Source organism: Pleurodeles waltl, chromosome 7 (assembly GCF_031143425.1).
Source record: "Pleurodeles waltl isolate 20211129_DDA chromosome 7, aPleWal1.hap1.20221129, whole genome shotgun sequence".
Taxonomy (NCBI): Eukaryota; Metazoa; Chordata; class Amphibia; order Caudata; family Salamandridae; genus Pleurodeles; species Pleurodeles waltl.
Window position 1 is genome coordinate 1533796162 of NC_090446.1, and position 23675 is coordinate 1533819836.

At 47.9% G+C, this 23675-nt stretch overlaps 1 protein-coding gene across 1 annotated transcript in view; it reads left to right on the top strand.

The window, feature by feature from the left end:
- Positions 1 to 23675, top strand: part of MEGF8 (multiple EGF like domains 8) — a 338669-nt gene that overhangs the window by 145459 nt on the left and 169535 nt on the right. The window contains exons 23-24 of the mRNA XM_069201403.1: positions 1444 to 1654; positions 19791 to 20013. Coding sequence (XP_069057504.1) covers positions 1444 to 1654; positions 19791 to 20013 — 434 coding nt within the window. The remainder of the gene's footprint in view (positions 1 to 1443; positions 1655 to 19790; positions 20014 to 23675) is intronic.

The window sequence follows — 23675 nt, forward strand, 5'->3', positions numbered from 1 at the left end:
TGACGAACTACAAAGAAGGACTGCCTAGCTGAAAAAACCCCACAGAGAAGGAAGACGACAACTGCTTTGGCCCCAGCCCTACCGGCCTGTCTCCAGCTTCAGAGAACCTGCACCAGCGATGTATCCTGCGAGCCCAGCGACCTCTGCCGACTGCCCTGCAACTGCAAAGGATCAAGAACTCCTGTGGACAGCAGACCTGTCCAACCAAGAAAGAAGAAACCATTTTTAAGGGACTCCCACCTCATTTCTGAACCGTGAGTCCCCACCACTCTGCACCTGACGCCCCTGGCCCGTGTCCAGAGAAACCAACGACCCAGAGAGGATCCCCAGGAGACTCCGACGATATGTCCACCCTGGGTTGACCTCTCTGAACCCCCACGATGATGCTTGCAGAGGGAATCCCGAGGACCCCCCTGACTGCGACTGCCTGGGACGAAGATATCCAATGCCTGGAGAAGCACTGCACCTGCAGCCCCTAGGCCCATGAGAAACCGACCACCAATGCAGCAATGAGCAGGCGGCCCTCACCCTTGCCCAGTCAGTGGCTGGCGCGCGAAGCTCCCCTGTGCCCTGCCTGCAACGTCTGAGCGACCCCCGGGTCCCTCCATTGAATCCTATTGCAAACCCGACACCCTGTTTTCCCACTGCACCCAGCCGCCCCTGTAGGTGTGTTTTGTATGCCTACTTGGGCCCCCGTGCTCTACTATACTCCCCCTGGTCTGCCCCAAGGACGCGGGTACTTACCTGCCAGCAGACCGGAACCGGAGCACCCCCTGTCTTCATAGATGCTCATGTTATTTGGGCTCCTCTTTGACCTCTGCACCGGACTGGCCCTTTATTGCTGGTGCTGGGTGTTTGGGGTTGACTTGAACCCCCAACTGTGGGCTACCTATGTCCCAGAGCTTGTAAGTGCTTTACTTACTGTATTAACCAAACTGTACTTGCCTCCCCTAGGAACTGTTGAAATTTGCCCAGTGTCCACTTTTAAAATAGCTTATTGCCATTTTATAAAAATGTGTACATTACTGTTTTGTTTCAAAGTTCTAACTATACATATGCAAAGTACCTTACATTTAATGTACTTAACTGCAATCTGAATCTTGTGGTTCTAAAAATAAATTAACAAAATAATATTTTTCACTAAAGAAAACCTATTGGCCTGGAGTTAAGTCATTGAGTGTGTGTTCTCACTTATTGCATGTGTGTGTACAACAAATGCTTAACACTACTCTCTGATAAGCCTAACAGCTCGACCACACTACCACAAAATAGAGCATTGGTATTATCTATTATTGTCTCTGTCAAGCTGTAGGAAAGTACCATCTTAGTGCACTCAGAGTCGAAGAAATCAGCATCAGTTGAAAAACGTGTGTGTGACCATTCCAAAGGGGTCATGTACTTACAGAGTCCTACAAAACAGTGCTGCCCTCTCTGTCTTTACAGATTGGACCATGGGGGACCGGTGCCAGTTCTGCCAGCCTGGGAGTTTTGGCAATGCCACACTGAAGAGTGGTTGCCAGCAGTGTGCTTGTAATGGTCATGGCTTGGCATCAGTGGGTTTTTGCGACGTAGACTCTGGGATCTGCTACTGCACGGACAACACTGAAGGGGAGCACTGCGAACGATGCATTCCTGGCTACTATGGTGATCCCAGGTGAGTGAATCCCAACTCAGGCTTATCTTTGAGGGATCTTAATCTACATCTTAAGGGCTCCCACCTGCCCATTATGGTTGTTTCTTTGTTTTTCTCTGTCTCACAAGTCTCATTTCCTTATGTTCATCAACATGCATATCTTTGTCTTAAGCAACAATTATTTTTTCATTTTCTCAACATAAACTTCTCCATCTGATGCATACTTCTAACAGTAGATTCATCATGTTTAGAATATTAACATGCAACTGACTGGATCTAAAACTCTTGGACTAGCATTTCAACTCAGGCAGGTGGCTGTATCAACCTCTGTTGCAAAGCTGTTGTTCTTCTGGACATGCCGATGCAGAGAAACATAACACTGCTGACTGCATGGTGTTGTAGTCCCTCTGTTTCCACAGCTTTTGATGCAGATGGGACCATAGCTCCTTTTATTTATTTATTTTTGTTAAATTGTTTTTTTTTTTTAGCATAACATTTTGACTGTGTAGGGGTGTCTGTCACTCCCCGCATCGCCCTAAACTTCAGGGTTTAAACCATGTTGGTTATGTCGAAATCAGATGAGGGTCAGAGATGTGTGTGTTTGGTCCCTCCTTATCAAACATGGCTCCACGTCCTACAACAAATGATCCCTGATCACCCAAACGCTGTCAGGATGCAAGAAGTTTACTTCTATTGCCTAGCATAAGAAACTCAGTCCCGAATCTGGATCTAGAGCTGACTCACCCAAAGTTTCTTGGTCCATTGTCAACTCCGCAGCAATTTCTGGCCTTTAAGTAAGTCATGCTGCAGCTCTACAAGATGGTTCCAGAGACCTCTATTGTGGCTTTGGGCTCCACGGGTGCGTTGGGACCTCTAGCCAGGTTATCCCTGACTGACCTTGTGCTGAATCAGCCCTCTCCCCCACCAGTGCCAGACCATGCCCGACTCCCTTGCCGTGGGCCCCACAAGCTGTTCTGCTGTGGGCACAGCCCTTGGCTTCAGAGGCGCTGGTACTGGATCCCGCTCCAAGTCGGATCGAAGATCCAAAACTGGATTTGGCTCGTTCGCACAGCATGTCGCCTCCGACTATAAACAAGACTGAACCTCAGAATGAGGAAGACTCCTCTCCTGTCCCCTTGCCTGGAGACTAGTGTTTCAGGATGTTGGAGTCTCTCCTCTACTCCAGCTTACTTCCAGGGCATTAGTATATTGCCTACAATGGGCACATTGAGGAGGAGGCATAGCATTTGATTCTCCACTCCCCCATCATTACATTGATGTTCGATTTAGGTCAACCTTCTAACCAAAATCTTGAAGCCTGGGCCCTCTTACCCCCCCCCCCCCATTACCATTTAATAAAGCTTTGACTGAGACCCTTGTTGGCGGCCTGGTCCACGCCTTGCCTGGCCCTACTGTCGCGTAGGCTCTCATTATCTTAATGAGACTACTGGATTTTGAGCAGCAAGATTGTCCACGATGTGGGGGGACTGAGTCTGACCCACGGTGGATGACACTTGCCACTCCAAATCTGGGCTTTGCTCCGGCTAACTAGCAGTGCCTCATCTCCCCCCAATTATAGAGACAATTGGGCAGCCGAGCGCATGACATATCAGTACTTCTCAGGGAAGTCGTGGTCACTCAGGTCACAACCGGTTCTCTCATACACAGTACAGTCTCACATATAAATGACAATAAAGGCAGTGTAAGTTTTAAAGATTTGTTTAATAAAACGACTGTGTAAGGAAATGCCTCCTTGGCATGGTTACCCCCTGACTTTTTGCCTTTGCTGATGCTATGTTTTGAGTTGAAAGTGTGCTGAGGCCTGCTAACCAGGCCCCAGCACCAGTGTTCTTTCCCTACCCTGTACTTTTGGTTTACACAATTGGCACACCCTGGCATCCAGGTAAGTCCCTTGTAACTGGTACCCCTGGTACCAAGGGCCCTGATGCCAGGGAAGGTCTCTAAGGGCTGCATCATGTCTTATGCCACCCTGAGGACCCCTCACTCAGCACAGACACACTGCTTGCCAGCTTGTGTGTGCTGGTGAGAACAAAACGAGTAAGTCGATGTAGGAAGTTGGCTCTGTATGTGCTATTTCAAAGTAAGGAATAGCATGCACAGAGTCCAAGGGTTCCCCTTAGAGGTAAAATAGTGGTAAAAATAGATAATACTAATGCTCTATTTTGTGGTAGTGTGGTCGAGCAGTAGGCTTATCCAAGGAGTAGTGTTAAGCATTTGTTGTACATACACATAGACAATAAATGAGGTACACACACTCAGAGACAAATCCAGCCAATAGGTTTTGTTATAGAAAAATATATTTTCTTAGTTTATTTTAAGAACCACAGGTTCAAATTTAACATGTAATATCTTGTTTGAAAGGTATTGCAGGTAAGTACTTTAGGAACTTTGAATCATTTCAATTGCATGTATACTTTTCAAGTTATTCACAAATAGCTATTTTAAAAGTGGACACTTAGTGCAATTTTCACAGTTCCTGGGGGAGGTAAGTTTTTGTTAGTTTTACCAGGTAAGTAAGACACTTACAGGGTTCAGTTCTTGGTCCAAGGTAGCCCACCTTTGGGGGTTCAGAGCAACCCCAAAGTTACCACACCAGCAGCTCAGGGCCGGTCAGGTGCAGAGTTCAAAGTGGTGCCCAAAACGCATAGGCTTCAATGGAGAGAAGGGGGTGCCCCGGTTCCAGTCTGCCAGCAGGTAAGTACCCGCGTCTTCGGAGGGCAGACCAGGGGGGTTTTGTAGGGCACCGGGGGGGACACAAGCCCACACAGAAATTTCACCCTCAGCGGCGCGGGGGCGGCCGGGTGCAGTGTTAGAACAAGCGTCGGGTTCGCAATGGAAGTCAATGAGAGATCAAGGGATCTCTTCAGCGCTGCAGGCAGGCAAGGGGGGGCTTCCTCGGGGAAACCTCCACTTGGGCAAGGGAGAGGGACTCCTGGGGGTCACTTCTGCAGTGAAAGTCCGGTCCTTCAGGTCCTGGGGGCTGCGGGTGCAGGGTCTTTTCCAGGCGTCGGGACTTAGGTTTCAGAGAGTCGCGGTCAGGGGAAGCCTCGGGATTCCCTCTGCAGGCGGTGCTGTGGGGGCTCAGGGGGGACAGGTTTTGGTACTCACAGTCGTAGAGTAGTCCGGGGGTCCTCCCTGAGGTGTTGGTTCTCCACCAGCCGAGTCGGGGTCGCCGGGTGCAGTGTTGCAAGTCTCACGCTTCTTGCGGGGAGATTGCAGGGTTCTTTAAAGCTGCTCCTTTGGATAAAGTTGCAGTCTTTTTGGAGCAGGTCCGCTGTCCTCGGGAGTTTCTTGTCGTCGTCGAAGCAGGGCAGTCCTCAGAGGATTCAGAGGTCGCTGGTCCCTTTGGAAGGCGTCGCTGGAGCAGAGTTCTTTGGAAGGCAGGAGACAGGCCGGTGAGTTTCTGGAGCCAAGGCAGTTGTTGTCTTCTGGTCTTCCTCTGCAGGGGTTTTCAGCTAGGCAGTCCTTCTTCTTGTTGTTGCAGGAATCTAGTTTCTAGGTTCAGGGAGAGCCCTTAAATACTAAATTTAAGGGCGTGTTTAGGTCTGGGGGGTTAGTAGCCAATGGCTACTAGCCCTGAGGGTGGGTACACCCTCTTTGTGCCTCCTCCCAAGGGGAGGGGGTCACATCCCTAATCCTATTGGGGGAATCCTCCATCTGCAAGATGGAGGATTTCTAAAAGTCAGAGTCACCTCCGCTCAGGACACCTTAGGGGCTGTCCTGACTGGCCAGTGACTCCTCCTTGTTTTTCTCATTATCTCTCCTGGACTTGCCGCCAAAAGTGGGGGCTGGGTCCAGGAGGCGGGCATCTCCACTTAGCTGGAGTGCCCTGGGGCATTGTAACACGAAGCTTGAGCCTTTGAAGCTCACTGCTAGGTGTTACAGTTCCTGCAGGGGGGAGGTGTGAAGCACCTCCACCCAGAGCAGGCTTTGTTTCTGTCCTCAGAGAGCACAAAGGCTCTCACCGCATGAGGTCAGACACTCGTCTCTCAGCAGCAGGCTGGCACAGACCAGTCAGTCCTGCACTGAACAATTGGGTAAAATACAGGGGGTATCTCTAAGATGCCCTCTGTGTGCATTTTTTAATAAATCCAACACTGGCATCAGTGTGGGTTTATTATTCTGAGAAGTTTGATACTAAACTTCCCAGTATTCAGTGTAGCCATTATGGAGCTGTGGAGTTCGTTTTTGACAGACTCCCAGCTCATATACTCTTATGGCTACCCTGCACTTACAATGTCTAAGGTTTTGCTTAGACACTGTAGGGGCATAGTGCTCATGCACATATGCCCTCACCTGTGGTATAGTGCACCCTGCCTTAGGGCTGTAAGGCCTACTAGAGGGGTGACTTACCTATGCCACAGGCAGTGGGAGGTTGGCATGGCACCCTGAGGGGAGTGCTATGTCGACTTAGTCATTTTCTCCCCATCAGCACACACAAGCTGGCAAGCAGTGTGTCTGTGCTGAGTGAGGGGTCCCTAGGGTGGCATAAGACATGCTGCAGCCCTTAGAGACCTTCCCTGGCATCAGGGCCCTTGGTACCAGGGGTACCAGTTACAAGGGACTTACCTAGGTGCCAGGGTTGTGCCAATTGTGGAAACAATAGTACATTTTAGGTGAAAGAACACTGGTGCTGGGGCCTGGTTAGCAGGGTCCCAGCACACTTCTCAGTCAAGTCAGCATCAGTATCAGGCAAAAAAGTGGGGGGTAACTGCAACAAGGAGCCATTTCTTTACAGTCGACATGGCACTCCCCTCACGGTGCCATGCCAACCTCACACTGCCTATGCAGTATAGATAAGTCACCCCTCTAGCAGGCCTTACAGCCCTAAGGCAGGGTGCACTATACCATAGGTGAGGGCATCAGTGCATGAGCACTGTGCCCCTACAGTGTCTAAGCAAAACCTTAGACATTGTAAGTGCAGGGTAGACATAAGAGTATATGGTCTGGGAGTTTGTCAAAAACGAACTCCACAGCTCCATAATGGCTACACTGAATACTGGGAAGTTTAGTATCAAACTTCTCAGAGTAATAAACCCACACTGATGCCAGTGTTGGATTTATTACAAAATGCACACAGAGGGCATCTTAGAGATACCCCCTGTATTTTACCCAATTGTTCAGTGCAGGACTGACTGGTCTGTGCCAGCCTGCTGCTGAGAGACGAGTTTCTGACCCCATGCGGTGAGAGCCTTTGTGCTCTCTGAGGACAGAAACAAAGCCTGCTCTGGGTGGAGGGGCTTCACACCTCCCCCCTGCAGGAACTGTAACACCTAGCAGTGAGCTTCAAAGGCTCAAGCTTCGTGTTACAATGCCCCAGGGCACTCCAGCTAGTGGAGATGCCCGCCCCCTGGACACAGCCCCCACTTTTGGCGGCAAGTCCAGGAGAGATAATGAGAAAAACAAGGAGGAGTCACTGTCCAGTCAGGACAGCCCCTAAGGTGTCCTGAGCTGAGGTGACTCTGACTTTTAGAAATCCTCCATCTTGATTTTGGAGGATTCCCCCAATAGGGATAGGGATGTGTCCCCCTCCCCTCAGGAAGTAGGCACAAAAAGGGTGTACTCACCCTCAGGGCTAGTAGCCATTGGCTACTAACCCCCCAGACCTAAACACACCCTTAAATTTAGTATTTAAGGGCTCCCCTGAACCTAAGAATTCAGATTCCTGAAACTACAAGAAGAAGAGGACTGCTGAGCTGAAAAACCCCTGCAGAAGAAGAACAGAAGACACCAACTGCTTTGGCCCCAGTCTTACCGGCCTGTCTCCTGCCTTCCAAAGAAACCTGCTCCAGCGACGCTTTCCAAAGGACCAGCGACCTCTGAATCCTTAGAGGACTGCCCTGCTTCAAGAAAGACAAGAAACTCCAGAGGACAGCGGCACTGCTCCAAAAGAACTGCAACTTTGTTTCAAAGGAGCAGATTTAAAGACCCCTGCAACTCCCCGCAAGAAGCGTGAGACTTGCAACACTGCACCCGGCGACCCCGACTCGACTGGTGGAGAACCAACACCTCAGGGAGGACCCTCCGGCGACTCCGAGACCGTGAGTAACCAAAGTTGTCCCCCCTGAGCCCCCACAGCGACGCCTGCAGAGGGAATCCCGAGGCTCCCCCTGACCGCGACTGCCTGACTCTAAAATCCCGACGGCTGGAAAAGACCCTGCACCCGCAGCCCCCAGCACCTGAAGGATCGGAACTCCTGTGCAGGAGTGACCCCCAGGAGGCCCTCTCCCGTGCCCAGGTGGTGGCTACCCCGAGGAGCCCCCCCCTTGCCTGCTTGCACCGCTGAAGAGACCCCTTGGTCTCCCATTGACTCCCATTGGAAACCCGACGCTTGTTTGCACACTGCACCCGGCCGCCCCGCGCTGCTGAGGGTGTACTTTTTGTGTGGACTTGTGTCCTCCCCGGTGCCCTACAAAACCCCCCTGGTCTGCCCTCCGAAGACGCGGGTACTTACCTGCTGGCAGACTGGAACCGGGGCACCCCCTTCTCTCCATTGAAGCCTATGTGTTTTGGGCACCAATTTGAACTCTGCACCTGACCGGCCCTGAGCTGCTGGTGTGGTGGCTTTGGGGTTGCTCTGAACCCCCAACGGTGGGCTACCTTGGACCCCAATCTGAACCCTGTAGGTGGTTTACTTACCTGCAAAAACTAACATTACTTTACCTCCCCCAGGAACTGTGAAAATTGCACTGTGTCCACTTTTAAAACAGCTATTTGTGTTTTATGTGAAAAGTATATATGCTACTGTAACTATTCAAAGTTCCTAAAGTACTTACCTGCAATACCTTTCAAATGAGATATTACATGTAGAATTTGAACCTGTGGTTCTTAAAATAAACTAAGAAAATATATTTTTCTATAACAAAACCTATTGGCTGGATTTGTCTCTGAGTGTGTGTTCCTCATTTGTTGCCTGTGTGTATGTACAACAAATGCTTAACACTACTCCTTGGATAAGCCTACTGCTAGACCACACTACCACAAAATGGAGCATTAGTATTATCTCTTTTTGCCACTATCTTACCTCTAAGGGTAACCCTTGGACTCTGTGCATGCTATTCCTTACTTTGAAATAGTGCATACAGAGCCAACTTCCTACACTAGCCCTACACTTTCTAGTGAACATTTCCCAAAGGAGAGCACCCCAGTGAGATCTGTTTACTTTTCTGGTTGCACAAGCCCTCTCAAAAGCTGTGAACCATTTGGTGATGTCATCACCATCTTCATATTTAGTTACAATCCCTTTTGGGATTTTCAACATGTCAGTAGAATATCTGACCCTATTTGTGTTGCTGCCACCGTTGATGGGACCAAAACCCATCTCTTGTCTTTCCCTTTCTATGGCTACGAGCTGTCTCTCTAAAGCCAATCTTTTGACCATCCTGGCTAACAGTAGGTCATCTTCACTGAGGCTGTCCTCAGTGATTCCAGAGGTGCTGGACTTTCCTGTGAGAGAAGCAGCATCTCTGACTATCACATTTGGAGTCAGGGTTTGAGGGACCCAGTTCTCCCTAACTAGGACTGGAGGGGGGAAATTATCCTCCACATTACTAGCTTCCCCCTCTGTGAGGGCATCATCAGAGGGGTTGTTTTTAGCAAACTCTGCCAAGAGCTCCTGGAGCTGTTCTTTGGCAGGGTTTGATCCAGTTTTTATTTTTTTGATTCTGCAGAGAGTCCTTAACTCTGACATCCTAAGACGCAGGTAAGGTGTGAGGTTGAGCTCCCCCACTGTCTCTTCTGCAGGAGACATTATGTTTCTAAAAGTTGAAATACTTTTTAAGAATCTAAAACTATCTCTAGAACTTAATTCAAACTTTTACAAAACATTTAAAACTCTAAAAGAAATGCTAACAGGGACTAACACAAGGCCCTAGCAGGACTTTTACATTTTTTGAAAAATAGCTCAAATTTCAAAAATCAGTTTCTAATGACAATTTTTGGAATTCGTCGTGTGATCAGGTATAGGCTGAGTAGTCCAGCAAATGCAAAGTCTTGTACCCCACCGCTGATCCACCAATGTAGGAAGTTGGCTCTGTATGCACTATTTCAAAGTAAGGAATAGTATGCACAGAGTCCAAGGGTTCCCCTTAGAGGTAAGATAGTGGCAAAAAGAGATAATGCTAATGCTCTATTTTGTGGTAGTGTGGTCGAGCAGTAGGCTTATCAAAGGAGTAGTGTTAAGCATTTGTTGTTCATACACAAGAAATACATGAGGAACACACGGAACACACTCAAAGACAATTCCAGGCCAATAGGTTTTTGTATAGAAAAATATATGTTCGGTGGCATGTGTAGCTGCAGATACACATGCTGTGCATAGTCCGCTGTCTGGTGTTGGGTCGCGAGACCGAGGGACTCCTCCTACTTTGGTTCCATTGCGCATGGGCGTCGACTCCATGTTAGATTGTTTTTTTTCCGCCATCGGGTTCGGACGTGTTCCTTTTCGCTCCGTGTTTCGGGTCGGAAAGTTAGTCAGAATCAACGGAAAATTCGTCGGTATTGTTTCGTTCAGTATCGGGTTAGATTAGAGTCGACACCGAATCCAGAAGAGCTCCGGTAGCCCTTCGGGGTAATTTCGATCCCCCGTCGGGGCCTGGTCGGCCCGACCGCGTGCAACATCAAGACTGATGGAACGGACCCCGTTCCGATTCTGTCCTAAATGCCAAAGTAAATATCCCTATACAGACCAACATTTGGTCTGTAACTTGTGCCTGTCACCCGAGCACAAAGAAGAGACGTGTGAAGCCTGTCGAGCGTTTCGGTCGAGAAAAACGCTCCGAGACCGAAGAGCCAGAAGGTTACAGATGGCGTCCACGCCGACAGGACAACAAAGGTTCGAGGAAGAGGGAGAAGAAGAAGCATTCTCCATCCACGAATCAGATTCGGAAGAATTCGACGTCGAAGAAACCGTGAGTAAGACGTCGAAACAAACATCACAGGGGAAAACAGACAAAACCCAGGGGACGCCACTGCCGACAGGCCATGGCTCAACCCATAAAGTAGGTGACCGTCCATCGGCACCGAAGAAGGGCGAGACGGTGCCGAGATCGTCCGACTCAGGTCGAGACACAGGCACGCAGCAATCTCGGGACAGAGAAGGTGCCGCGGAAAAGGGTCGACACCGAGACAGCGGCACCGAAGCTGCTCGACACAGAGACAGCGGCACCGAAGCTGCTCGGCGCAGAGATAGCGGCACCGAAGATGGTCGACACCGTGAGGGTACGACGCCGAAAAAGAGGAAAATCTCGTCGGAGCCGAAAATAACAAAAGGCACGGTTTCGGTGCCAAAACGCCCAGCAACCGAACCGAAAGCCAGTTCCTACTCAGAGGAACAATCACTGTCCTCCCAACTTCAAAAACACAGGTTTGAGGAGGAATTACAAACGACTATAGATCACACGCAAAAGCGGATCTTTATACAAAGTGGTACAGGGAAGATCAGCACCCTTCCCCCAATCAGAAGAAAAAGGAAACTAGATTTCCAACAACAAGAAACAACACCACAAGCAAAATTGGTGAAGAAGGTAACTCCACCACCCTCTCCACCACCGGCACCTCCTATATCACCGGCACAGACTCCGTCACAATCACCAGCTCATACCACCATGAGCCAAGATGACCAGGACGCATGGGATCTCTATGACGCCCCAGTATCGGACAATAGCCCTGAGTCGTACCCCACTAAGCCCTCCCCACCTGAGGACAGTACAGCGTATGCTCAGGTAGTGGCTAGGGCAGCAGAGTTTCATAACGTATCGCTACATTCAGAGCCTATCGAGGATGACTTCCTTTTTAACACCCTGTCCTCCACCCATAGCAATTATCAAAGCCTTCCTATGCTCCCTGGAATGCTAAGGCACGCTAAACAAATCTTTAAGGAGCCAGTTAAAAGCAGAGCAATAACCCCAAGGGTGGAGAAGAAATACAAGGCACCACCCACAGACCCTGCTTTTATTACATCACAACTGACACCAGATTCAGTTGTCGTAGGAGCAGCTCGTAAAAGAGCCAACTCGCACGCATCAGGCGACGCACCACCTCCAGACAAGGAGAGCCGAAAGTTTGATGCAGCCGGGAAAAGGGTTGCAGTACAAGCTGCAAATCAGTGGCGCATCGCCAACTCGCAGGCACTCCTAGCGCGATATGACAGAGCCCATTGGGACGAGATGCAGCATCTCATCGAACACCTCCCAAAAGAATTCCAAAAACGGGCACAACAAGTGGTTGAAGAGGGACAGAACATTTCCAACAACCAAATCCGTTCTTCTATGGATGCAGCAGATACAGCTGCAAGAACAATAAATACTGCTGTAACAATAAGGAGGCACGCATGGCTGCGCACATCTGGCTTCAAACCTGAGATACAACAGGCAGTGCTTAATATGCCGTTCAATGAACAACAATTGTTTGGCCCAGAAGTGGACACTGCAATTGAAAAATTAAAGAAAGACACTGATACAGCTAAAGCCATGGGCGCACTCTATTCCCCGCAGGGCAGAGGCACATTTGGCACATTTCGTAAAACCACTTTCAGAGGAGGGTTTCGAGGTCAAGCCACACAAGCCAGCACCTCACAAACAACACTGCCTACCTACCAGGGACAATACCAAAGGGGAGGCTTTCGAGGCCAATACAGAGGGGGCCAATTCCTAAGAAACCGGGGAAAATTTCAAGGTCCGAAAACCCCTCAAAACAAGCAGTGACTCACAGGTCACTCAACCCCTTCACACAACACCAGTGGGGGGAAGACTAAGCCAGTTCTACAAATCTTGGGAGGAAATAACAACAGACACTTGGGTCTTAGCAATTATCCAACATGGTTATTGCATAGAATTTCTCCAACTCCCTCCAAACGTCCCACCGAAAACACACAATATGTCAAAGCAGCATTTAGACCTTCTAGGACTAGAAGTTCAGGCATTACTGCAAAAAGACGCAATAGAATTAGTACCAGGTCCACAAAAGAACACAGGAGTTTACTCACTGTACTTTCTAATACCCAAAAAAGACAAAACTCTAAGACCAATATTAGATCTCAGAACACTAAACACATACATCAAATCAAACCACTTTCACATGGTGACATTACAAGACGTAATCCCACTGCTGAAACAGCAAGACTACATGACAACATTAGATCTAAAGGATGCGTATTTCCATATACCGATACATCCCTCGCACAGGAAATACCTAAGGTTCGTATTCAAAGGAATACACTACCAATTCAAAGTGTTGCCATTCGGAATAACAACAGCGCCAAGAGTATTTACAAAGTGTCTAGCAGTAGTAGCTGCACACATCAGAAGGCAGCAAATACATGTGTTCCCGTACCTAGACGATTGGCTAATCAAGACCAACTCGCTAACAAAGTGTTCACACCACAAAGATTATGTTATACAAACCCTTTACAAGCTGGGTTTCTCCATCAACTATGCAAAGTCACACCTTGTGCCGTGTCAAACACAGCAATACTTAGGAGCGACAATCAACACAACAAAAGGGATAGCCACTCCAAGTCCACAAATGGTTCAACATTTTCACAAGGTGATACAAGCCATGTATCCAAATCAAAAGATACATGCAAAAATGGTATTAAAACTCCTAGGCATGATGTCCTCATGCATAGCCATTGTCCCAAACGCAAGATTGCACATGCGGCCCTTACAACAGTGCCTAGCATCACAATGGTCACATGCACAGGGTCAACTTCTAGATCTGGTGTTGATAGACCGCCAAACATACATCTCGCTTCTATGGTGGAACAGTACAAATTTAAACAAAGGGCGGCCTTTCCAAGACCCAGTGCCACAATACGTGATAACAACAGATGCTTCCATGACAGGGTGGGGAGCACACCTCAATCAACACAGCATCCAAGGACAATGGGACGTACATCAAAGAAAGTTACATATAAATCACCTAGAACTGTTAGCAGTATTTCTAGCATTGAAAGCATTCCAACCCATGATATCCCACAAATAAATTCTTGTCAAAACAGACAACATGACTACAATGTATTATTTAAACAAACAGGGGGGGACACACTTGACACAGTTGTGTCTCCTAACACAAAAAATATGGCATTGGGCAATTCACAACCACATTCGACTAGTAGCACAATTTATTCCAGGGATCCAGAACCAGCTAGCAGACAATCTCTCTCGGGATCACCAACAGGTCCACGAATGGGAAATTCACCCCCAAATCCTGAACAATTACTTCCGAATTTGGGGAACACCTCAAATAGATCTATTTGCAACAAAAGAAAACGCAAAATGCCAAAACTTCGCATCCAGGTACCCACACCGGCAATCCCAAGGCAATGCTCTATGGATGAATTGGTCAGGGATATTTGCGTACGCTTTTCCCCCTCTCCCTCTCCTTCCATATCTGGTAAACAGATTGAGTCAAAACAAACTCAAACTCATACTGATAGCACCAACATGGGCAAGACAACCTTGGTATACCACACTACTAGAACTGTCAGTAGTACCTCATGTCAAACTACCCAACAGGCCAGATCTGTTAACACAACACAGACAACAGATCAGGCATCCAAACCCTGCATCGCTGAATCTAGCAATTTGGCTCCTGAAATCCTAGAATTTGGACACTTGAACCTCACACAAGAATGTATGGAGGTCATAAAACAAGCTAGAAGGCCATCCACTAGACACTGCTATGCAAGTAAATGGAAAAGATTTGTTTGTTACTGCCATAATAATCAAGTCCAACCATTGCATGCATCTCCAAAAGATGTAGTAGCATATTTACTACATCTACAAAAAACAAATCTAGCTTTTAATTCCATAAAAATACATCTCGCAGCAATATCTGCTTACCTGCAGATTACTCATTCAACTTCCCTATTTAGAATACCGGTCATTAAAGCGTTTATGGAGGGCCTAAAGAGAATAATACCACCAAGGACACCACCTGTTCCTTCATGGAACCTCAACATTGTCTTGACAAGGCTCATGGGTCCACCTTTCGAACCCATGCATTCTTGTGAAATGCAATACTTAACGTGGAAAGTTGCATTTCTCATTGCCATTACATCTCTAAGAAGAGTGAGTGAAATTCAGGTATTTACTATACAAGAACCATTTATTCAAATACACAAAAATAAGGTAGTTCTAAGAACCAACCCAAAATTCTTACCAAAGGTCATCTCACCGTTCCACTTAAATCAAATAGTAGAATTGCCAGTGTTCTTTCCACAGCCAGACTCAATAGCTGAAAGAGCACTACATACATTAGACATCAAAAGAGCACTAATGTACTACATTGACAGAACAAAACTAATTAGGAAAACAAAACAACTATTTATTGCATTTCAAAAACCTCATACAGGAAATCCAATATCAAAACAAGGTATAGCTAGATGGATAGTTAGGTGCATCCAAACCTGCTATCTTAAAGCAAAGAGACAGCTGCCTATTACACCAAAGGCACACTCAACCAGAAAGAAAGGTGCTACCATGGCCTTTCTAGGAAATATTCCAATGAACGAAATATGTAAGGCAGCAACATGGTCTACGCCTCACACATTTACTAAGCACTACTGTGTAGACGTGTTATCTGCACAACAAGCCACAGTAGGTCAAGCTGTACTAAGAACTTTATTTCAAACTACTTCCACTCCTACAGGCTGAACCACCGCTTTTTGGGGAGATAACTGCTTACTAGTCTATGCACAGCATGTGTATCTGCAGCTACACATGCCACCGAACGGAAAATGTCACTTACCCAGTGTACATCTGTTCGTGGCATTAGTCGCTGCAGATTCACATGCGCCCACCCGCCTCCCCGGGAGCGTGTAGCCGTTTGGAAGTAATCTTCAACATTTGTACATTTGTAAATATATTACTTTAACATTCATTTTGTACATACTTAGTCATTCCATTGCATGGGCACTATTACTAACATACACAACTCCAACCTCACCCTCTGCGGGGAAAACAATCTAACATGGAGTCGACGCCCATGCGCAATGGAACCAAAGTAGGAGGAGTCCCTCGGTCTCGTGACTCGAAAAGACTTCTTCGAAGAAAAACAACTTGTAACACTCCAACCCAAAACCAGGCGGCGGACTATGCACAGCATGTGAATCTGCAGCGACTAATGCCACGAACAGATGTACACTGGGTAAGTGACATTTTCCTTTCTTAGTTTATTTTAAGAACCACAGGTTCAAGATTTACATTTAATACTTCAAATGAAAGGTATTGCAGCTAGGTACTTTAGGAACTTTGAATTAGCAAAATAGCATATATACTTTTCACATAAATCACATATAGCTATTTTAAAACTAGACACAGTGCAATTTTCATCAGTTCCTAGGAGGAGTAAGAGTTTGTTAGTTTTTGCAGGTAAGTAAACCACCTATGGGGTTCAAGTTTGGGTCCAAGGTAGCCCACCCTTGGGGGTTCAGAGCAACCCCAAAGTTACCACACCAGCAGCTCAGGGCCGGTCAGGTGCAGAGGTCAAAGTGGTGCCCAAAACGCACAGGCTTCAATGGAGAAGGGGGTGCCCTGGTTCCAGTCTGCCAGCAGGTAAGTACCCGCGTCTTCGGAAGGCAGACCAGGGGGGTTTTGTAGGACACCGGGGGGGGGGACAAGTCCACACAGAAAATACACCCTCAGCAGCGCGGGGGCGGCCGGGTGCAGTGTGCAAACACGCGTCGGGTTTGTAATAGAAATCAATGGGAGACCAAGGGGTCTCTTCAGCGATGCAAGCAGGCAAGGGGGGGGTGCTCCTCAGGGTAGCCACCACCTGGGCAAGGGAGAGGGCCTCCTGGGGGTCACTCCTGCACTGGAGTTCGGATCCTTCAGGTCCTGGGGGCTGCGGGTGCAGAGTCTTTACCAGGCGTCGGGATCTGAGGAGCAGGCAGTCGCGGTCAGGGGGAGCCTCGGGATTCCCTCTGCAGGCGTCGCTGTGGGGGCTCACGGGGGGCAACTCTGGCTACTCACGGTCTCGCAGTCGCCGGGGAGTCCTCCCTGAAGTGATTGTTTTCCACAAGTCGAGCCGGGGGTGTCGGGTGCAGAGTGTCAACTCACGCTTCCGGCGGGAAACGCAAGTTGTTTCAAAGTTACAGTCTTTGGTGAACAGGGCCGCTGTCCTCGGGAGTTCTTGGTCCTTCTAGAGCAGGGCAGTCCTCTGAGGATTGAGAGGTCGCTGGTCCTTGGGGAAAGCATCGCTGGAGCAGTGTCTTTAGAAGTGGGGAGACAGGCCGGTAGAGCTGGGGCCAAAGCAGTTGGTGTCTCCGTCTTCTCTGCAGGGTTTTTCAGCTTAGCAGTCCTCTTCTTCTTCGATTGCAGGAATCTAGTTTCCTAGGTTCTGGGGAGCCCCTAAATACTGAATTTAGGGGTGTGTTTAGGTCTGGGAGGGCAGTAGCCAGTGGCTACTGTCCTTGAGGGTGGCTACACCCTCTTTGTGCCTCCTCCCTGAGGGGAGGGGGGCATATTCCTATCCCTATTGGGGGAATCCTCCATCTGCAAGATGGAGGATTTCTAAAAGTCAGAGTCACTTCAGCTCAGGGCACCTTAGGGGCTGTCCTGACTGGCCAGTGACGACTCCTTGTTTTTCTCATTATCTCTCCTGGACTTGCTGCTAAAAGTGGGGGCTGTGTCCAGGGGGCGGGCATCTCCACTAGCTGGAGTGCCCTGGGGCATTGTAACACGAAGCCTGAGCCTTTGAGGCTCAATGCTAGGTGTTACAGTTCCTGCAGGGGGGAGGTGTGAAGCACCTCCACCCAGAGCAGGCTTTTGTTTCTGTCCTCAGAGAGCACGAAGGCCCTCACCACATGGGGTCAGAAACTCGTCTCTCAGCATCAGGCTGGCACAGACCAGTCAGTCCTGCACTGAACAATTGGGTAAAATACAGGGGGCATCTCTAAGATGCCCTCTGTGTGCATTTTTTAATAAATCCAACACTGGCATCAGTGTGGGTTTATTATTCTAAGAAGTTTGATACCAAACTTTCCAGTATTCAGTGTAGCCATTATGGAGCTGTGGAGTTCGTTTTTGACAGACTCCCAGACCATATACTCTTATGGCTACCCTGCACTTACAATGTCTAAGGTTTTGCTTAGACACTGTAGGGGCATAGTGCTCATGCACCTATGCCCATCCTGTGGTATAGTGCACCCTGCCTTAGGGCTGTAAGGCCTGCTAGAGGGGTGACTTACCTATGCCACAGGCAGTGTGAGGTTGACATGGTACCCTGAGGGGAGTGCCATGTCGACTTAGTCATTTTCTCCCCACCAGCACACACAAGCTGGCAAGCAGTGTGTCTGTGCTGAGTGAGGGGTCCCTAGGGTGGCATAAGACATGCTGCAGCCCTTAGAGACCTTCCCTGGCATCAGGGCCCTTGGTACCAAGGGTACCAGTTACAAGGGACTTACCTGGGTGCCAGGGTTGTGCCAATTGTGGAGACAATGGTACATTTTAGGTGAAAGAACTCTGGTGCTGGGGCCTGGTTAGCAGGGTCCCAGCACACTTCTCAGTCAAGTCAGCATCAGTATCAGGCAAAAAGTGGGGGGGTAATTGCAACAGGGAGCCATTTCCTTACAAGAATGACACCAAATTTGGCAAGAAGCTATAACTTTACAGAGAAAGTGAGCTATTTGTGATTTGGTGCAAATATTTGTCACTGTTTATGAGAAATTAGCATATAAGGAGGGCTTGGGTTGGGCATGAAGGGGTTAACCCTTTTTTTAAGAAAAAGTGGTATATCTGGGCAGTCGGTCCTGCGGGACTCCTGCAGTACCAGAAAGTCTGTTAAAAAAAGGCCATTATGATTGGCTGAAGGAGCTGAGGAATGATCTGATTGGCTGTCTGCAACACTGACACAAATGTTGCAGACACACTTACAGAACTCGGTCCCCTTATCTTGAAAACACGCACAAAAGGCCTTGTGGGGGGCCCTCCCTTAATATAAATAAATAAAATAATATTATTATTGGGTTGCCGCTACTGTGGTACCAGCACCTGGTACAGCTGTACTCCGTGATACCACCCCTGTGATACCAGTAGAAAAAAAACATTTAAAGAATGACAAGGGTCTGGTCCTACCCCAGACCCTGCGGCCTACCACCATTGTGCAGCCCGTAAGTGGGGGGGGGTTGCTGCGTGCCAACCCATCTGTACGCACTGCTGATGGCTCTATCATTTTGTCTTTTCAGTGAATATAAAAGGGAGATGTGGGTGGGGGAGGAAAAGCAGCACATAGAGGGGGAGAAGTGCAGGAGAGAACAGCACAGAAGCACACGGGCAAGCAAGAGGAGCATGGGTGTGAGGAGAGAAGCACACGGCAAGAGAGCAACTGATCCTTCAGACGAGGGCTACTGTCCCAGCGTTTACAGTTCTGAGCCTGCCTGGTCTCTTAGCTTCTTGCATGCTCCTGTGCCCCGTAGGGCTGCTTCAATATAATCTTTGCCTTCAGTCAGCATTGGGGGAAATCCTACGAAAAGGTTTAAGATCTACGATGAGGCAAGATCCTAACCTGGTCCAGAGCGTACTTTTTCCTCCATAGGTTGACAATACTGCCTCACAAATTTGCACTGTGTTGACTTTTCAAACCTGTAAAAATTTCTAACTCAAAACGTACTTACTTGATCGTGATGACTTTGGTGCCTAAAATTATATAAAGATAATTGCTTTTTTTGTAAATTGGTGTGGATCTCCTTACTGAGTCATGTGTGTCATTTATTGACCTTGTTTGTGCAGCAAATGCCTAACACTCATCTCTGATAAGCCTTAGGTTGCTCAACCACACTACCCCTAGGAGAGCACCTTGGGATTGCTAGAGCAAGGCCTGTCCACTTGTGAGGGATACCTGGACTCTTTGCACAGTGTACCTCTGTTTGGTGTACTGTGTAACAAGCCAGCTTCCTACAGCTCCCTGGGGTGTTTCCACTTCTCTGGGGCACTCCCAGCTCTGTCAGTGACCACTCCAAGCTCCTCTGGCAGTGCACTCTTTGCCCATCTTCTGAGCATTGTTCTTTTACAGACCTGGCTCCTTGAGGATCTTGCCTAAGCTGCTTACTCCAGACCACTGCCCTTCCTTTGAGCTGCTCCGGCTCTCATTCTAACACCCTCTTCTCTGGTATGCTTCCCTTTCTCTAAAACATCAGGAATGAAGGAACTTGTTACAGGGAATGTGACGGTCGTTCCCTCCTCACCAACATCTCGTCATCTGCACTGGGCTCCCTGAGGGCCAGCAGCGTTCCAGGCTCAGGGTTGTCCTACTGCGTCTGGGTGCTCTCCACCTCGAACACCATGGAACCCTGCGAGAATGAGATGTCCTGCCCGAGCATCAGCCTAACGGTGCAGCCGAACATCACTTCGCCCTGCCTGGTGAGTGTAATGAGATGGACAACCTTGCGAGTGTAATCCAGTCCAGTGCAGTCTGGTAAGTGTAAGCATGGCAGAGGTAGGACATCCTCTCTCGTGAGTGCAAACACTGCTGGAGGCAGAGGGGAGTTCCCTGATGGGTTAATGTATACAGGGTAAGGGGAGGTCTTTTTGTCTGGTGACTATTAGCAAGCAGTGGGGCGAGTGTTAGGAGAATTTCTCTGTTGACAAAGGAGGACGCAGGGCACTCTTCCTAATGAGTATAGGGTTGGCAAGTGTTGGGGTGCTTCTTTCCTGGTGAGTCCAAGTCCAATAAATGGAAGTGGGGAAGAATCTTCTGCCTTTTGAGTGTAAGCGGGAGAGGTGCTGGAGTGCACCATGCCTGGTGAGTATCAGATGAGCAAATGTTGTAGAGCAGACAGTTTGGAAATGCGTGATGAATGTAATGGGGCAATTGGTGGTGGTACCTGGCCCAACTCTGTCTCGTTGTGGTGCACTTTAGAGATGGCTTCCTCCTACCTGGCTGTGGCAGTTCCAGGGAGACTTAGTTTGTGGCAGTCAATGCGACAGCGGCAGCTGTGTGCAAGAGGAGGTAGTCGCTGGGCATGGTTTACCATTACACCCAAGTGGTTTAAGGCATACAGGGAGTGCAGAATTATTAGGCAAGTTGTATTTTTGAGGATTAATTTTATTATTGAACAACAACCATGTTCTCAATGAACCCAAAAAACTCATTAATATCAAAGCGGAATATTTTTGGAAGTAGTTTTTAGTTTGTTTTTAGTTTTAGCTATGTTAGGGGGATATCTGTGTGTGCAGGTGACTATTACTGTGCATAATTATTAGGCAACTTAACAAAAAAAAATATATACCCATTTCAATTATTAATTATTACCAGTGAAACCAATATAACATCTCAACATTCACAAATATACATTTCTGACATTCAAAAACAAAACAAAAACAAATCAGTGACCAATATAGCCACCTTTCTTTGCAAGGACACTCAAAAGCCTGCCATCCATGGATTCTGTCAGTGTTTTGATCTGTTCACCATCAACATTGCGTGCAGCAGCAACCACAGCCTCCCAGACACTGTTCAGAGAGGTGTACTGTTTTCCCTCCTTGTAAATCTCACATTTGATGATGGACCACAGGTTCTCAATGGGGTTCAGATCAGGTGAACAAGGAGGCCATGTCATTAGATTTCCTTCTTTTATACCCTTTCTTGCCAGCCACGCTGTGGAGTACTTGGACGCGTGTGATGGAGCATTGTCCTGCATGAAAATCATGTTTTTCTTGAAGGATGCAGACTTCTTCCTGTACCACTGCTTGAAGAAGGTGTCTTCCAGGAACTGGCAGTAGGACTGGGAGTTGAGCTTGACTCCATCCTCAACCCGAAAAGGCCCCACAAGCTCATCTTTGATGATACCAGCCCAAACCAGTACTCCACCTCCACCTTGCTGGCGTCTGAGTCGGACTGGAGCTCTCTGCCCTTTACCAATCCAGCCACGGGCCCATCCATCTGGCCCATCAAGACTCACTCTCATTTCATCAGTCCATAAAACCTTAGAAAAATCAGTCTTGAGATATTTCTTGGCCCAGTCTTGACGTTTCAGCTTGTGTGTCTTGTTCAGTGGTGGTCGTCTTTCAGCCTTTCTTACCTTGGCCATGTCTCTGAGTATTGCACACCTTGTGCTTTTGGGCACTCCAGTGATGTTGCAGCTCTGAAATATGGCCAAACTGGTGGCAAGTGGCATCGTGGCAGCTGCACGCTTGACTTTTCTCAGTTCATGGGCAGTTATTTTGCGCCTTGGTTTTTCCACACGCTTCTTGCGACCCTGTTGACTATTTTGAATGAAACGCTTGATTGTTCGATGATCACGCTTCAGAAGCTTTGCAATTTTAAGAGTGCTGCATCCCTCTGCAAGATATCTCACTATTTTTGACTTTTCTGAGCCTGTCAAGTCCTTCTTTTGACCCATTTTGCCAAAGCAAAGGAAGTTGCCTAATAATTATGCACACCTGATATAGGGTGTTGATGTCATTAGACCACACCCCTTCTCATTACAGAGATGCACATCACCTAATATGCTTAATTGGTAGTAGGCTTTCGAGCCTATACAGCTTGGAGTAAGACAACATGCATAAAGAGGATGATGTGGTCAAAATACTCATTTGCCTAATAATTCTGCACTCCCTGTATTTATAATAAGGCTTTCCGAGGCCATCTCATCATGGTGCACATATGCAGAATGTGGGGCTCAAGTGGCTTCCCACCCAGGAAGAGTGAGCAGAACCAGAGTTGGGGGTAAAGAGGGCTCTCCAGCATGCTAAGGATTGGGGGTGGGGGAAAGTGACCCTGCATAGTTAGTCTGAGCAGAGCAATAGATGGGGGCACATGGCATCACCCTCACCTTTATCATACAGGTGTGCAAGATGAGTGCTCAGTGTGTGTACGACGAGTGCTCCCTTGCACTGTGAATGTGAATATAAGGAGGCATGGGAGCCTGAGGAAACTCTTGACACTGAGCTTGACAATGTGTGGAAATATTTGGGCGTCCACCTGCATCATGAATGTTTATTGGAAGAAGGTTCAGCGTGCTCTGTAGTATGAAAGATTGTTGTGAGTGATCCCTTTTTGGATGAGCAACCAGAGGTTTTCATTTTATTTATTTTGTTTGGAATTCACCTGATCGTAATTGTGAACTGTCACGCTGGGCAGTGGACAGAAGTGCCCCAGAGTATGTGCTGTGATCTCTAAAACATGTAGAAATGGACTTAAAACCTGATTGGCTTCTTCCCTGTAAGGCTTTAGTAAATGGTGCAGAAGTACACCCATAGCAGTAAAGCAAACGGGAACTAGTGAAAATGTGGCTAGGGTTCTCCCTAGGAACGTTTACCCCCATTGGTTAGGGAATAGCCAGGGAGTACCCTCCCACAGGCTTCTCCACCTGGAGACTGGTGAACCCTAAAAAGCTGGACCCTCACCCAACCTTCCTCAGAACACCTTCTGGACCTTCTATCTGTGACGTGTGAGGAGCTCTGAAAGACTGAACCTGCTCCTCCTTGTACCCAGGACAAAAAAGTGACTACAAAGGTCAGTTGGCTGATCTCTTGTGTGGTGGCATGGACACCAAAGCTGCAATAGACCCTTTCCCTATAATTTCCAGCTGACTGAGATTTGTTGTAGGCCTCTGCCTACCACCCTGATGTCTCTCGGTAGCGCCCACTCCTCCAGGTCCCAGGGAGCTTAGTGGTGTACTCATGTGGTTACTTGAGCACCAGGAAGACTTGTGGAAACTTTTAAAATCTTTTGCTCTGAAACTCCTGAGCCGAATAGACCTACTGTTAAAAGTATCAAACAGTTGATTGAATTCAGATTGAACCCCCTGAAAGGCTCCAGCATCTTTTTAAAAACACTTTAAAGTCCCTTTTTGTTTTGGATCTTAGAAATGTTTTCCAGCAAAAAAAAATCAAAAGCTCCAGAACTTCAACTGCACCAACCTGAGGTGTCTGACAGCAGTTCCTTCGCCGTATGGCTGCAGTTCCAGATTTGTTCTGCATGGAGACATCTTTTCCTTAAAAAAAAAAAAAAAGACAGTTTATTTTTGGATTAGGACTTTGAATTGTTTTCAAACACTTTGACTACCAGGCTTTCACTG